General features: G+C 43.8%; 1 protein-coding gene across 1 annotated transcript in view; it reads right to left on the bottom strand.

Annotated features, from left to right (window-relative positions):
• Positions 1-13,923, bottom strand: part of Sptz (zinc finger FYVE-type containing 26 spastizin) — a 183,896-nt gene extending 169,973 nt beyond the window's left edge. Inside the window, exons 1-4 of the mRNA XM_050180184.2 lie at positions 13,530-13,923; positions 2,597-2,678; positions 2,422-2,508; positions 1,134-1,475 (exon numbers count right to left, since the gene is read on the bottom strand). Coding sequence (XP_050036141.1) covers positions 1,134-1,475; positions 2,422-2,508; positions 2,597-2,678; positions 13,530-13,780 — 762 coding nt within the window. The 5' untranslated portion in view covers positions 13,781-13,923. The remainder of the gene's footprint in view (positions 1-1,133; positions 1,476-2,421; positions 2,509-2,596; positions 2,679-13,529) is intronic.
• Positions 13,924-16,854: the final 2,931 nt, after the last annotated feature.

Genomic DNA, 16,854 nt, shown 5'->3' with positions numbered 1-16,854 from the left:
GGGGCAGAAACCTGGAGGCTTACGAAAAGGGTTCTGCTGAAATTGAGGACGACACAACGAGCTATGGAAAGAAGAATGATGGGTGTAACGCTAAGGGATAGGAAAAGAGCAGATTGGGTGAGGCAACAAACGCGGGTAAACGACATCTTAGTTGAAATCAAGAAAAAGAAATGGGCATCGGCAGGACACGTAATGAGGAGGGAAGATAACCGATGGTCATTAAGAGCTACGGAATGGATTCCAAGGGAAGGGAAGCGTAGCAGAGGGCGGCAGAAAAATAGTTGGGCACATGAGATTAAGAAGTTTTATAGGTACAACATGGCCGTAATTAGTACATGACAGGGGTTGTTGGAGAAGTATGGGAGAGGCCTTTGCCCTGCAGTGGGCATAACCAGGCTGATGATGATGATGATGATCACAGAAGAAACTTGCACCCATTAAACTTTTTTTTCCTTCCAACGTTTTTGTTGAGAACAATTCTGGCCATGTAATTGGTCCTTTCAATTAATGGCGACGGCATTGAGCCCAACTGATTTAAGCATGCGAAGTTCGTTGCATGCTCCATCTTTCTGCTTAAATTCTGTTACCCCTTCAGTGAACTGACATTAAAGTTTTGTCTTAGCACTGTTTGACGTTTGTTAATATATAGTGTGGTTTTTGTGTTTTTGACTTTGCAGCTGGCTTCGTTCATTTCTGGCACTGAGGCAGCACTGAGGCAGCACCTCGGGTGTTAAAATAATACACAAACTAATTTGTTACAGGGTCCTCTAGAATAGCACTTCGGGTGTTAAAATAATACACAAGCTAATTCGTTACAGGGTCCTCTAGAATAGTATAATGTAGTCCATCTTTACTGATAAAAGATTTCAGTAAGCTCAAGCAGACGTCATGATGTCATGACGAGCTGGTAAGGAATTGTAAAGGCAGTGTTGTCGCCAATCTTTTGCTTTAGCCTCTATTCTCAACTATAAAGCCACCTCTCATGGTAACAGTGGCTTTCTTGGTGTTGTGTAAGTGTAGTTTACTGCTGCAGCTCCACTTTAATTTCCCTTTGGTGTCCATTTATTTAGTCTCACATAGCAAAAGCAATGTGCGACCAACTAGGCCAATTCAATATACTGCAAGACACTTGCCTCAGGGTTACCCACACAGTGTGCTGCCAATGGGTCTGGAAGTGTCACTAAGAGCTTCAGAAGTAGACACCTCTGCTTGTCGTGGACTTCCTCGTACGCCGAGAGAGCCTCCTGTGCCCGTTCCAGACAGCTGCGTAGGGCGTCCAAGTGCACCTTCCACAGCTGCTGGGTGATGACACTTGCTCCTCCCAGGTGCTGGGAAATGTGCTCAGCCAAAAGACTGGCTCTCGAGGGGTCCTCGAGGAACAGGTCCTTTAGTGACAAAAGGCAGTTCGAAGAGAGGACACTGCTTGTTTCATGGTCTGACGCTGGTGTTGGCGAACAGTAGGCCTCGTACAACTCCTTTAACAAAAGTGAGAGGCAAGGCACAATTCAGCAGGCTGGAACATAATACCCTGGTCACATGGGACACTTTTGATTGCAATCAATCTCAATCGGGCTCAATCGCAATTGAAGGTACCCTATGTGACCGTAGTATTATGCTAAAAATGTAACAGCACAACATAGGACAAGGACAATCACTGAAGAGTACATAAAAACAAGCACTGCCTTGCCATGTCTGCTACATTTTGAGTAATTTAGAACCAACCGGCACAATACATTTGCCAGAATGTAAATTAGGGCAAGGACATCTTGCTGAATGCATCGTGCTAAACAGTAACAGTATGGTAAGCAGGCTTTCGACTTTATTTTCAGTCAATCTCGCTCTAATAATGAACAATCTCAAAGTTAGAAAACAAATTTCTTCCAGTCTAATAAACACTGAGGGAACCTAGAGCACACCTTATGCCCCAGGCAAAGTGTTGTGCAACTGATATCATCATTATTCAACGAACTGATTGACGTCCCTTGCCTTGGGCAGAAAAGAAATGTGGTAGACATATAATAGAAAACCTATGTGTACATGATGGTGACTGCAATGGGTATACCAAATTTTTCAAAGGCAATTACTATTTGCTTTGACTACGCATGTGCTTTGTTTCTTTCATCATTACCACCATCACAAAGATATGAATATAACTTATGTCTACAACATAAAAATAACACCTAAGCTAGATTAGCACAGAACATACACAAAACACCACAAGCGTTCTTCTTGACATAATTCGAACACCTTCTGTCTCGGGTAAGTGTTCTGAATATTGTAGTATCCTTCACACATAAAGCACTAACATGAGAAATCAAAAGCCCTTAAATGTATAAGGTCTAAAGAGATAGAGTACATGATGCTTTGTTGAAACAAATATAATATACATTGTCAATGCAAGTGTGAAGGTATTGTACAAACCTGTCTACAGGCATCAGGAAGTTCTCCACCAATTGTGCAGAGAAGGACCCTTAACTCTGCATCATGAGCCAAAGTTGATGTTCTTTGCTATATAAGAAAAGAAGGAGTGTCACCTGCTGTATTAAACATAAGAAAAGCAAAGTCAATGGCAGGAAAACACCATAAAAGAGCAAACCTCATCGCAATGATCCTCTAGGAATTTGGCAGCAAGCCAGCTGAGGTGGTTTGGTGATAGCAGGAGGGGATTGGCACATGTGCTGGAAAAATAAAGCAGATGCAATGTTGTCAACAGTTACCTGATAACAGAACAACAGTTACCTGACTACAGTCGAACCCTGTTATAACGAAGACACACCTGACACAAAAATACCTTCATTACATTTGATATTCATTATGAACATATATTTGTTACGTGCTGATATAGATGAGAAAAATTTTTGTATTTCCTTCCGTATATTCAACAATTCGTTATATCTATATATGTTATATATCTAGGTTCAACTGTGTTTTAATGTGTGCACCTGTATGAAGATTATGGAACCGGTTATACATAAGAAAGTGATTTCCTCATGGCCCAGACTTGCAGTGCATGAATCGATTGATTGATATACGAAGTTTAACCCTCAGACAGAAATATTTCTGTGAGCAGAAAATTTAGTTGTCTATATTTTTATTACTTGCATCTTTAGCACCATTAATAACAGGCAGCACCAAAACAGGCCAAAGCTAGTTAATCTTTCTGTGAGATTTAGTATCACCAAAAATATCTTCTCCAAGAGTGAAATGTAACATTATTTCAGCTCCAGAAGGCCAAAAACTGACTGTTTCATATACGGTATACTTGGGAACACCCAGACAGCTCAGAATTTCTTCTGATATAAAAAGTTATTGCCAAAAACAGCAAGAAGATAACCTGCCACCTAGTCGCACATTGATGCTATCAAAAAGCACTGATACATCTATCTTTCAATGCTTTCCTTCTCCTTTTTCGTATTCATTTCATATACAAAAACAAATTTTGAAGAACAGGCTTAATAAGGTGTACAATAACAAGATTCACTTCATTCTTGTCCACTGTCTTTCTGTCATGTTGTAGTTACTAATGAATAATACATCTGAGGATGTAGAAAAATAACATCCAAGGACACTGTCATAGCCGGGAGTAGAGAGGGGTCGAACCTCACCCCCACCACGAAACTTTCTGCCTGCGCGCCCCTCCCCTTTCCTCCCTTTCCCACGGAACGGAAAGTTTCAGGACATGGGCTCTGAAAGGGTGACATGGATGAAAGGAAAAGCTTGACAGTGAAAGCTTGAATGTGAAAGCAAGGCAAGGGCTAGCGGCGGTCCGAAATAAAGGGGGGCGGGAGTAGTCGTGAGGGTGATCCCCTCTCCCATGCACAGAACACTGCGGACCCTCTCAAGGCACACCTCTACCTTACCTTATTGTGGATTTTCTGACGAAACCCCCCCCCACCACTTCCCCCATTTCTCACGGAACGGAAAGTTTCAGGAGGTGAGCTCCGAAAGAGTGACATGGGTGAAAGGGGAAGCTTAAATGTGAAAGCAAGGCAAGGGCTAGTGGCAGTCCGAAATGAAGGGGGGGTTGTCATGGGGGCGATCCCCTCTACCATGCACAGAACAATGCAGCCCCACTCAAAGTGCACCTTTCCCTTATTCTGGTTCGCGCTAAGCAGAACTGCTGAGGGAAGATCAGCACTAAAAATTCCACACACAGATAAAGATTGGACAAATGCATGCATAAAACTTGGGAGCATTGTTGCTCCCTACCAGGCCTTCGTGTCGTCGAAGAGCTTGTAATTTCTGGGACTTGATCGAATCGTCGACCACGCTGTGTGGAAGAAAAGCATTCCGGAAATAATGTGACTTGCTTGTCTAGGATACGCATAATAAGCACCCCTCACCCCATTTTTCTTTTCTTCTTTTTCTTTTCCTTGTCTCTGACTTTCATTATGTTATTAAACTTAAGAAGAGCTTGCTGTTAGGCTAGTTTGTACATGCTGGTAAGAATTAAAAAGATATGCGGATCCCATGAACTGTGGGAATCGATGTAAGCGAAGCTTACTGTGCTGTTTGCTTTGATTGACGATAATTAGCAGTGATGTTGACAGTGAATATTTAATTTCATCTACGTTTAGTCCAACACGAGAGTGGTGAGTTGATGTTAACCATTACCTTGCGTGCACCACTGCTGTTTGACTGCGTAGTTCACAGAACACACAGGGAGAGACGTTTGCTTGAGGCATTGTTGTGTACCATATTTCATAACCTCTGAGAGGGTTGAACATATTCATTGCCTGACATGACAATTCGATCGTGGCAGAAGTATTAAACTTTAATTGAATTATGGGGTTGTACATGCCAAAATCACCATGGGATTATGAGGCACGCCATAGTGGCAGACTTTGGATTAATTTTGACAGCGAGGTGTTCTTCAACATGTCCCTAAATTTAAGTGCACGAACGTTTTCCTTACTTAATCTCTGGCGTCACAGTACCATTACCCAGTTCTTACAAATACCTGGACGTAACCTTGTGTGAAGTCTGGAACCTGGAATGCACATGCCACAAACATCATATCATCAGCTAACAGAATCCTTGGTTATTTAATATGGCACTTGCATCATGCTCCACCGAATGTGAAACTTCTCGCATACAAGTCCCTGGTATGAACAAAACTAGAATATGCATCCCCCATCTGGAGCCCTAACCAAATCTATCTGATAACTTCACTAGAATCACTACAGAATCGAGTTACTAGATTCATTCATTCATGCTATTCATAAAATACCAGTATATCATCTTTAAAAGTGAAATCCAGTCTAACAAATTTAGCTTGTTGTCGTCGAATCACCAGTATGTGTTTGTTCCATAAGTTTTCTTTTCCAGCTAACTTCGTATTCCGCCCTACATCAGCCCTCCAGCACACATTTCACTCCGTATTGGTCATCCCCTGCAAGTTGCCCGTCCACGTGCTCATACTACGTTTGCTGCATCATTCTTTTCTTGCTCAGCCGTAGACTGGAATGGCCTTCCACAAGACACCACTGCAGCCACCTGTCCATCTACACTTTCTGATTGTATAACTGCCATATTTAACCAATAATTTTTTTTGTATACGCCATTAATTATACCTCTACCCACTCCTTATGCATTACTATCATATTGGGGGTCTTTAAGGCAATAACCTGATGTTAGCAGTGTGTGCAATGGGGCTGGTTGGTTCATCTTTAGAATAAAAACAGGAACAGCGCAACACAGGACGAGTGAGTAAACAGGACAGAGTGCTGACTAGCTAGTCAGCGCTCTGTCCTGTTTACTCGCTCGTCCCGAGTTGCGCTGTTCCTGTTTTTATTCTCAACCTGATGTTATGTGATCTCCCCCATCGAAGGCGGCTGCCACGGTTGTGATAAAACCTGCGACCTTGAGCAATGCCATAGACGCAAAGCTACTGCCGCGGGAACTGACTGATTTGATGTGTGATCGCTTCCATAGCGTCGACTGGACCCTACAATCTACCTCAATGTGGTTCTGTTTCTGCATGTCCGGTGCAAAGTGTCCGCTTGACAAATTTGCATGGTATTTATTTTTCAGAAATAGTACAAACATACTGTAGTGTACACTGACCTTAAGCTTATCCTATTTGCCCGCAACCGCTGTCAGTCGCTTCCCCCCCCCCTTTTATGGGAACTGCGAGCAAAGAGTGGCAAGGCTGTTATTCACTCGTTTCGAGACTGTGCCGGTACTACCCTTCTCTGCCTTCTCTCCCCCCTACTCTCTACTATTCTATCTAGGTTCCCACTAGACTTGGATGTTAGTAGAAAGGTAAGCGCTGTATTTTTTGCAATGCTTTTGCAGGGAGTCATGGATAATTACAGCTGTCAAGAGGCTAATTTGGCGATGCCCAGGGAGCTCCAAAGGGCATTGTGCACATTCGACACAGCGCAAAGGTCAAATGAGTTTCTTGCGTCTCCTTTCCTCTCTGCCGCGCTCCTGTCATGTACACAGATGCTCTGAACCACCCCTCAACATGGCGTGCATTGCAGCCACATCAGCAGCAGCAGCAGTGGTGGGAAAGTCGAAGGAAGAGGCAAAGAAAGCTTTGCTTTAAAACAGGGCAGGAAACAGGTTAAGAAAGAAAGACATACAGAACGCTGATTTGCGCACAGCAAAATATATCAAGGATGGGGGTGCTGGGCCAGGGAAGCTAAGAAACTGCCACAACAAACAGGCGGGAGGGCACGTAGGTAAATGGCCAGAAGTACATGTTGCTGGCCTAGTCGGTTCATAATGCTGAGGTTCATATTGCACAAACAAGGAAGGATGGAAGGGAACAAGGGGACACCGTCCTTCGTTGTTTGCACTAAGTGATCATATTTATGGTCTACTCAGGAATGTTAGGCTGCCGGGCCATTCAACAACCCGATGAATGTTGAGTGTGAAAGTGACCAATGGAAAATAATTTTAAGAAGGGGAGGGGGGTGATGGAAACGAAAAGGGGGGGAGGGACGTGCATAAAAGGTATCAAGAACGAAGTTGGCGGATAATTATGGACATAGAGAGAGTGAGTTAAGGTATCAAGAACGAAGTTGGCGGATAATTATGGACATAGAGAGAGTGTCACGTGGCTGCCCGATAGCTCAACACTAGAAGGCTGTGGCCAGTTGTCTAGTTGAGGCTCACCTAACCAGTCGTAACATGTGCTGCTTGCGGAGAGCCCAATCTAACTAAACGTCTTGGCAATTCTGAGAATAGAATAGTGTCAGAAGACACAACGTTTTCAGATCTCTCGGAGCTACCAGCTGGCCCTTATTTTACTGCAAACTACAGATGCTGCAATTTTCACAAAGGCTTCTAAACAGGAAGCAGCCCTGCTTCGGACTGTCTGCCTCATCGATTACCGAGTGTGATCAATTAATAATATGCGTCACGTGATGACTACAATACCATGATCGCAAGTTACTTCCAAACACCTCAACAAACAAGTCGTACAGCAGGTCACTGAAAGTGAGTGAAACTTGCATCATATGATACTATCGAAGTTCTAGCGCAAAGCTTCATTTCTGTATTATTAAATCTAGAATATAGCATGCCCACAATGCTGAAAGCACGATTTAGTGATAGGCGACTTACAAACAAGTCTGGCCTGCACACAAGAAGACACACGATAGTGTGCTGTCCATTTTTCCAAGTCATGTACCAACTTGGTCATCGACATACATTATATATATGCATCAATTCATAAACCAAATTTTACTTTTATTTAATATCATCACTTTTAAATATAGCATAAGGATGATAGCCTAATTTGATGCGAAGTGGCTGCACACTTTAGCAATGAAAAAATTTTGTCAGCAGTCAAGCAATGTGTTGTTTCGGCAATGCAAAAACGCTCGTCCTTGTTGTTAAAGCATTCTTGTCCGGGGAGTGCTAGGAGCTTGTCTTCACGTTGTGCACAGGCTGCATATATACACCATTTTTTCGTGGGCGCCACCATATTGCTTACGCAGTGGCGCCCTCTATGAGCAGTCGGCATGCTGGCTTGGGCGAGCACTCCGTTTTGCATGGCAGGTGTACGCTCGGTGCTGGTTTCTGGTGTTTGTTCCTGCGCTAGCGCGGTCTATTTAGTGTGACGTGGCGTCTTCTAAGTGGAAAACGGTTCTATGAGACAAACTGAAGTGGTTTAAGTTGGTATGGCCGGACTGTTTGAGCCTTCAATCAGCCTCGGAGATCAACTGCGTATTTCTGAAAGTTCCATTCACTAATGTGACCTTATTGCAGCATTATCTTCTAGTTCTAAGCTGCGGCTTAGGAGCAATGAAACTTATGCGATGATCATAACAGCGTGGGTACTGTTCTGCTAAGATAGGAGCTGTGCTGTAACACTTTGAGAAGCGGTCAAACTGTTAGCTGCAGATTACATTGCATAACTACTTGGTTCGGTGGATGAGGTTTACACCCATGAATAAGATAGTTTTGGTTAGTACCTTAGAGTATGAACCATACTTGTCCAGCAAAGCGACCATTTACGAACTGTGCGGGCGTCCTAAGCAGTGGTAGGTGCTGGATTAAAGATATCTTTGTTCTGAATAGCGCTTGGTCCAAGCATGCAGCAACAACTTTTATAGATGTATAAACGTTGTGCAGTGTGACTATGCGAAGTCATACTGCAGCGTTAGCACGTTTTTTTGAGAAAGAGGATGATAACCGATTTTTTTTGGGGGGGTTGTGTTTGTTCCTTTCTCTATGACGCACATACACGTATTACGAAAATTTTGTCCTCAAAAATAGCCATCACATTCTTTTTATGCAATCCCTCTCAGACATTATGGCTTTACAGGGCAAAAAGGTAATGCCGAAGAACATAGCTTATATGTGTATCATGCTGGTTCACCAACCGCAGTGATCACTGTGTTGAGCAGCGTCATCGGCCTCATGCAGGAAGCTATAGCATTGCATTGCAAGTAATGTACCATAGTGGTACGTGCTGCCCGAGCCAGCAAGCCGCAACAGCCTGCAGTGCCAACACCACATGCCACCGACGTCCTGTGCGAAGAGAAACCGAGGCAGCAGCAGTGGCCACCAAGGCCGGCAGGCATGTGCAGCAGCTAAGCCTAGAAGGGGTGAGAGAGAGAGAGATATGGGGACTGCGTGTTGACTTCCAAGAGAGAGAGCAAGGGTGATGTGGCATTCGGTGATGCCCTCTCCCCTCACACAACACTTGGCCCGCTATTGCAGCAGAAGGCATCCCTTGCACCCGCTCTGCTCCATCGAGGCTTGCTTGTGACGTGGCGTCACAGCCAATGGCAATGCGATTTTAGGTGCCGTTTTGCTGCTACAGACGACAGACGCTGGCTTTGTCACTCAATGGGCCATCTGACACTTTTGCATCAATGGAAGTTAGACATTGTTATACTTGCTAGCTTTTCCATTATCAGGTGTTATCCTGGCGTGTACAACCGCAGATGCAGTTTCACATAATGTTAGCACCTTAAAGCAAAATCTGTCATCGTATTATGGATTTATTATTTTTTGGAGATGCTGACTGGCTAAGCCAGCAAGCAGAACGCCTATCACTCCTGCGAGGCATCACAACAGACAACACTTAATGCATATGTGAAAGTATCCCTGGAAGTGACTGATCAATCAAGAATACAGACCCTTGACAACGAGACGCTGCAGTGGACAACTCCAGATTAATTTCAACGATCTGGTGTTCCTTGGCATTCACCTGGATTTGAGTGGTGGGGCACAGGCGTTTTTGCATTCCGCAATAGTGCGAGGTTTAAGTCTGTTGCCATAGTTGCCAACACACACGGTGAGAGCACATTCGCTATTCTGAGACACATGCCTAAGCTGTGAGGAAATTTTTATCTCTTTAAGACTCTTATGTTCCTATCACTGGAAGTACAGCTGATTCCCAGGCACTTGATGCCACTTGGGCAAGAAATACATGTTTAAATACACACACACCCAATAGTTGAGTTGAATGAAAAATTGAATATCTATGGTGGAATTAACTTTTATTGAAATACCTAGTAATCACGGCCTGTACATGTGCTCAGAAATTGGCATTACAGAGACTATCACAAAATGTAAGCATACACTGTAGATCATTATCAGCATTACCTTTGCAAACACAGAGCTGTTCTGCCAGATCTAAGACTAACTTGGGCTCTGACTCTAAGTCCAGCTCAGCATGACACAAGTAAGTGCACAGGTACTGCTGGTGGCTAAAAAGGCTGGTTTCTAGGCTTGCAAAAGGAGCCTGCTTACAAAGCCAGATGTCCACTGCCAGAGGCATAAGTTCCACCAGTAGCTTCATTTCTCTCTTGATGTACAGCATATCCTATTGTTAAAGGGAACACATATTTAGTATTTGGCTACCAATTACAGCCAGACTATTCATTGATGCATACATATCAGCCTGTATTTAGATATTTTTTTTCTATCTCTAAAGTAGAGTAGTAATATCAATAAAGTTCTGTTATATCGACTTTATTACCAGCTCTTTCCCTTTAAGAGCGCACTGTAGTGTAAATGCCTAAGAGCTAATTGGACTCCCTAACCCACCCCCTCCCTGGCATTGTCCTTCCAAACTCCCCTACAATCTACTACTGTCACTCTATTAAAGCAAAGCTTTCTTTGCCTCTTCCTTTGACTTTTCCACTGCTGCTGCTGCTGTCTGGCACACCGCATCAGGGGGTGGTTCAGAGCATGTATATACATGGAAGGAGCATGACAGAGAAGAAAAGAGACATGAGAAACTCATTTGGACTGCACTGCATCGAATGTGCACAATGCACTCTGGAGCTCCTTGGGTGTTACTACATTAGCCTCTTAATAGCTGTAATTATCCGTGATTAAAAATTAAATTATGGGGTTTTATGTGCCACTACCACTTTCTGATTATGAGGCATGCCATAGTGGAGGACTCCGTAAATTTCTACCACCTGGGGTTCTTTAACGTGCACCTAAATCTAAGTACACGGGTGTTTTCGCATTTCGCCCCCATCGAAATGCGGCCGCCGTAGCCAGGATTCGATCCCGCGACCTCGTGCTCAGCAACCCAACACCATAGCCACTGAGCAACCATGGCGGGTAATTATCCGTGATCCCCCGCAAGCTCTTGCCTTTCTACTAACGCGCAAGTCCAGAGGGAAGCTAGACAGAATGTAAGAGAGGATGGGGTAGAGGACGTAGAGAATGGATAGAACCAATGCAGAAGTATGGTACAATGCGTTTCAGCTATTTATGAAAAATAAAACCATGCAAATATGTCTAGCAGACAACTTACGCAGGGTGTTCAGAAGCAGAGCCGCATTAATTAAAAACGCAGGGTCTAGGCAACACTACGGAAGCGGTCGCACGTCAAGTCAACACTTCTGTGATCACCACAACAGCTTTCTGGCTATGGTCTTGCTTGAGGTGGTGGATTTGATCCTGACAGCAGCAGCTGCATTTTGACAGGAGCAAAATAAAATATGCTCGTGCAGTTAGATTTAGGGCACGTTAAAGAACACCACGGTGTCAAAATTAATCCGGAGTCTGCCACTCTGCGTGCCTCATAATCCAATTGTGGTTTTGGCATGTACAGTCCTATAATCCAATTCAAGTTTAATACTTCTGCCATGATGCGACGTGCCATATGAAGCAATGACAATGCTCAACCCTCTCAGAGGTTATGAAATATGATGTAGAACAATGTCTCAAGCACACAACTCTCCCTATGTGTTCTGTGTACTACGCAGACAAACAGCAGTGGAGCACGCAAGGTAACATTTAACCTCAACTCACCACTCTCACGTTGGACAAAATGTTGATGAAATTAAACGTTAGCCACCAACATCACTGCTAATTATCGTCAATCAAAGCAAACAGCACAGAAAACTTCGCTTACATCGATTCCCACAGTGTGTGGGATCTGCATCATTTTTCTTTACTTGTCAAGGCACAGGCGAAAGCTTTTGTTCTTGCAGCAGTGCCAGTGCAAGATCGGCAACCGAAACAGAAATTGTAGCTAGCACCTCTAGTGACAGTCAGCATACATAAACTACCTATGGGCAATTTCCTCCAGCTCAAGTTATCTAACGTTCAGAACATTATGTTTAAAATAATGAAATAACCAGATAACTAGTGAGCAGGAAAGTACACTGTGTGAGCTAAACATGCATTAGAAGGAAGAACGGATGAGGCTAAGATGTGCCTGAATTTTGTGAATGGGAGAGCAGAGCAAAGCTATTGACTGATTCATTAACTGGAGTTAACTCAAAGAAATACTCTGGCTATAAGATACGCTGTAAAAGATGGCTCAGGTTTAGTTTTGACCAGCTGGAGTTCTTCAATGTGTACCTAAATCTAAGCACATGAACATTTTTGCATTTCGCTCCCACGAAATGTGGGCTGGTGAAGCCAGGAATCAAATCTGTAACATTCTGCTCAGCAGACCTCCACAGCCAAGGCAGCAGGTAGCTGAGAGAGATGACAGCGGGATTGTTTACGTAGCCTTCACTAAACATCACAATGGCTTGTACACATAGTATTTAGCTCCAGCACCCACTGGTTGTACCCATGGGAGAAAGCAAGCAAAACATTAAATGCATGTAGAATTTAACTATTAAGCATAACAATGTCTGCTGCAGTAAAATATAGTCACAGGATGTGTTAACCAAACCTTTCCAGATTTTTCTTTCTCACCAAATTTGCAAGCAATACTTAACGCTATCAGGAATTAATTTTTACAGCAACAACGTACTTCAGCCAATTCTAACTTCATAATTACAACTTTCACAGTGTAAATTATTGAGACAACGCAAAAAATGCAGAACATGCAATATGCAGTCATTCAAATGAGCACAAGTAAACCGATAGTATGTGCCGACAGCTGGTGTTTCGTGTTATCCCTGCCTGTTCCGCACTTCATGCAGTCACTCTTTCATGGTAACCTGACAGTATTAAAATACTTTGACAGTGCTGTCCAAATATAAGCAATATTCGAGCAGGTTCCTCAGCTGCGTTCCCTCACTTGTGTAATTAGACGAAGGTTGCATAGAAATCATATACAGTGTAACAAATATAGCCAGGGATACATTACGCAAGTATAATTTGCGCAAATGGCGAATGACTCAGACAATAAAAAACAAATTGCGGGGCAGTACCTTTCTTTTGTACTTCTGTGTTTGTACTTCTGTGTTTGTACTTGTGTGTTGTACGTTCTGTTTGTACTTCTGTGTTGACGGTATAAACTTCGCCCTGCAAGATTCTGTCACAGAGCGACACAGCTACACCTGCTAAATGTGTCTAACGGTACCTCTGTAAAATGGTGCCAAGATAAAAATAACACAGAGGCAATCGCTGACACAAGGTAACGGATAAGCGACACTACACGTGCTTGCCAATTAGCCACGAAGTCTACGACACGATCGCGCTAACGACAGTCACTCCGAACTAGGCAGACGTTGACGACAGCCACGCAGATTATAGACACTACAGCGGACTCACAGACAACACCAATCACAGCCCCGTCATACAACATATCATAACGTGAAGCATCGAATAAGGGGGCGTATTCAACGACCACCGGAATATACCTGAAGGTTGCAGGTAGCGCCGATACTCCGCGAATGTACTCCTTCACAAACCATTTTTGCTCGTGAGACGTGAACGGTGCCCGCAGAACGGTCAGCGCACAGGCACGAGCACATTCCCACTGACCGAGATACACGTGACTCGTGAACTCTGTCAACAAATTGGCGGCGGAGCCGAGTGTCTCTTCGTTGTAGCCGAGATCGTCGCCACATTTAGCCAGCCGAGACGTATCCGCTGCAGTTTCGTCCACCATCGCTCCTGTCTTACTCGGCGTGAACAGTCATCGTTTCGAAATGCAGCGCTGGCAGGCACGGCGACTTTGACAACACACGAATCACGAAAGTAAAACGGGCACACACGCAACTACACTTGCACAGCTGATTAACGCGCCGCCGCCATCTTCGTTGTTATAGCGCAGTCACAGATGTACTTCTTCAAAAACTGATATTACAAGATGTAACAATTAACTGCAGTTAAAGGTAAACACTGATGTATTACAGTTAGGCTGTTTAACGCTTGTTTAAGTTCTTGAGTAAGTACACATATGACGTCGAAATAACACCTTTCTTGTTGAAACGTCAAAGCAGTGATGGCGGGAAAAGTGAAGCTATACTAGAGTGTACAAATGACCGCAGTTAAACTGCAACTTAATTTATGAATGTACCTTAATTTACTTGAAAACTCTTTCTGGGCTACAAGTGAAGACAGCGGAGAAGCTGGTGGTAGCTATCACTTCGCAAGCTCAGCCCCAACTGAAACAGCGAAACATTTCGCTGCGGATTTTTAGTATCTATTCCTCAAAACCGGTGTACAACACATATTTCAAGCAAAACGTTGTTTTGAGTACTAGCTGGCTGCATGCGCCATGTAGCCTTAAGTCTTTATTTGAAGAAAGAACAACGCTACAAAGACGCGGACTAAAAGAAGAACATGTACGACGGACAGGCGCTGTCCGTCGCTGTCCGGCGTTAGCGCCTGTCCGTCGTACACGTTATTCCTCATTGTAGCGCTGTTTTTTCTTCAAGTATGTTTCACCACCTCGTCCACATCAAGCTCCTGCCGCTTCAGAGTTCTTTATTTGAACTTAATAGTGAATGATTGCTAAATTATAATGGCATTAGCAATTATCACAGCAAGTTATGATGGGCGTCAGTACTATTCAGGTTAGTCAGCAAAAAATTATCATTTTATTTCGGATCCACTGTATCTTTTTTAATAAGCCGAGAATGTCGTCGCAGAAATACACGGTATGTGCTGCATAATATGCCGAGTGTATGCGGCACAGGAACACGCTGCATATCTGTTATATGCCTGTAACAGCGTAACTGTTTGCCCGAGTTTAAAAAAGCATTTATGTGCCGAAATTTCAGCTATTACTGCTGTTCGCTGTTCCCCAATTTGCATTAATCAACGCATTAATAATTTTTAAAAAGTGATTGTTGGTGAGGTTAAAAGAGATTTTTGTGAAGTGCAGATAAGACTAACGCAATAGGTGCAAACGGACTAGGAATAGTGAAGCATACGAAATGGAATGGTCTATCCCTTCCGTCCGTGTCCTGTATGCTATTCCTATAATGTCGAATCAACTTAGCCCATGCTTCCATCCTAGGGAAACGAAGTAGATGTCAGCAGAAAATTAGCTGGTGCGACGAAAATAGAAAATTTACGGGCACGCATCATGGAAAATCAAATCGTGGGGTTTACCGTCCCTAAGTAACACGCCGGGGCTACGAATGACGGCGTTGTGGAGGGCTCAGTATTAATTTCGACCATGTGATGTTCTCTGACCTGTACACAACACGGGTGGTTTCGAATTCAACCCTGCTGAATGCAGCCGGGAATCGAACCCCCGTCACCTCGTGGTCGGCAGCCGAACGGCGCATCAACCGCGGCGGCTGACACAAAGGACGGAGTCGGCTCTGTGATCGGCTGACAGACGGGAGTGAGCGTGATATCGCTTGGAGAGGCCTTCGTCCAGCGGCGAACAGGCTGATATCAAGACGAGGGCACTGCTCACTAGGCCGACCCGACACCGATTTCGGTCTGCCGACTGTCGGCGACAGTGTCTTTTCCTTCGTGTCGGCGCCTCTGTCACACTGTGCCCACGCCGACATTCTGCCGACGGTCGGCGGAGAGCTTGGCCTCGGTACAGTGTGACACAGTCGCTGACACGAAGGTAAAAAACTCTGTCGCCGACAGTCGGCAGAACGAAATCGGTGTCGGGTCGGCCTAGTGTGAGTGAGCCTTTAGAGGTCATCGTTGTTGTTGGCTCAAAACATAGCTCGTACCCACGAGTGGGACTGGCCACATTATTGGATGGATTGAAACGTACACCCAGCAACACACCAAAACGGGTGAAGGCCAACATTCAGAACGAAGCATTTGGCTATTAACTGGTAACGCAGATCTTGAGAGCACCATAAACTAAATAAATGAAAAAATAAAGAAAAACTAAATAATAATAATAATAATAATAATAATAATAATAATATGTCCCACGGTCACCGGTACTCTAGCAGCGTAACCTTCCGGATGCTGAACTCGTGCAGAGCAGCGATAATCGAATCATGGCTTGTGTTTAATTGACAGGCACCAAAAGACAAACTGTTTGGTGTTGGAAGTGCTAAACAGAGTTTACTAGTTGGAAATATGAGGAACATTCTACGGAGGGAGGAGAAGCGGTGGCAAGAAACAAAGAAATGGTCAATAGTTTCTGCTTCATTACAAAAAGAGAAGAGGGTAGTTATGGATAAGCCAGATCTATGAAGGTAAAAATGTAGGCGGGGAACTCTACAGCTGAAGCTTGATAACGTCACCTGGTATTAGCGTGAAAGGTATTTGCTCGTGTTCCACCAAAATTTTAGATGTCCAGAATCATCTGCGGGAAGTATGGATGATTCATTACAATTCAACAATAAAAGTCGTTTAAATCTAGCCCCTGTTATAAAAGAGAAATCAGGAGGAACATTCAAGACCGCACTAAGGATGACGACGCGAGCGAGTCAGCTGATTTATTTAAAGATGTTGTCCGCTTTGTCTGAGTCCCCCGTCTGGGACACAGAAAGAATGCACACAGGACAGACGCCGAACTTCAACTGAGTTTGAGGGAGGATCGAGCAAATGTGCTGGCTCTCGTAGCGGGGGGTCACTTGGCTGACCATTGGCAAAAGGTGCCCGTGTACTCCAGTGTTCAGAGAAACTTGTATATACTCCGAAGTTTCAAGGCTCAAAAAGAGAAGGAATTGTTTGAGGCATGTTGTATGTATATATATATATATATATATATATATATATATATATATATATATATATATATATATATATATA

This window comes from Dermacentor andersoni, chromosome 7, assembly GCF_023375885.2.
Source record: "Dermacentor andersoni chromosome 7, qqDerAnde1_hic_scaffold, whole genome shotgun sequence".
Classification (NCBI taxonomy): Eukaryota; Metazoa; Arthropoda; class Arachnida; order Ixodida; family Ixodidae; genus Dermacentor; species Dermacentor andersoni.
This window is presented reverse-complemented; position numbering and strand designations above follow the sequence as displayed.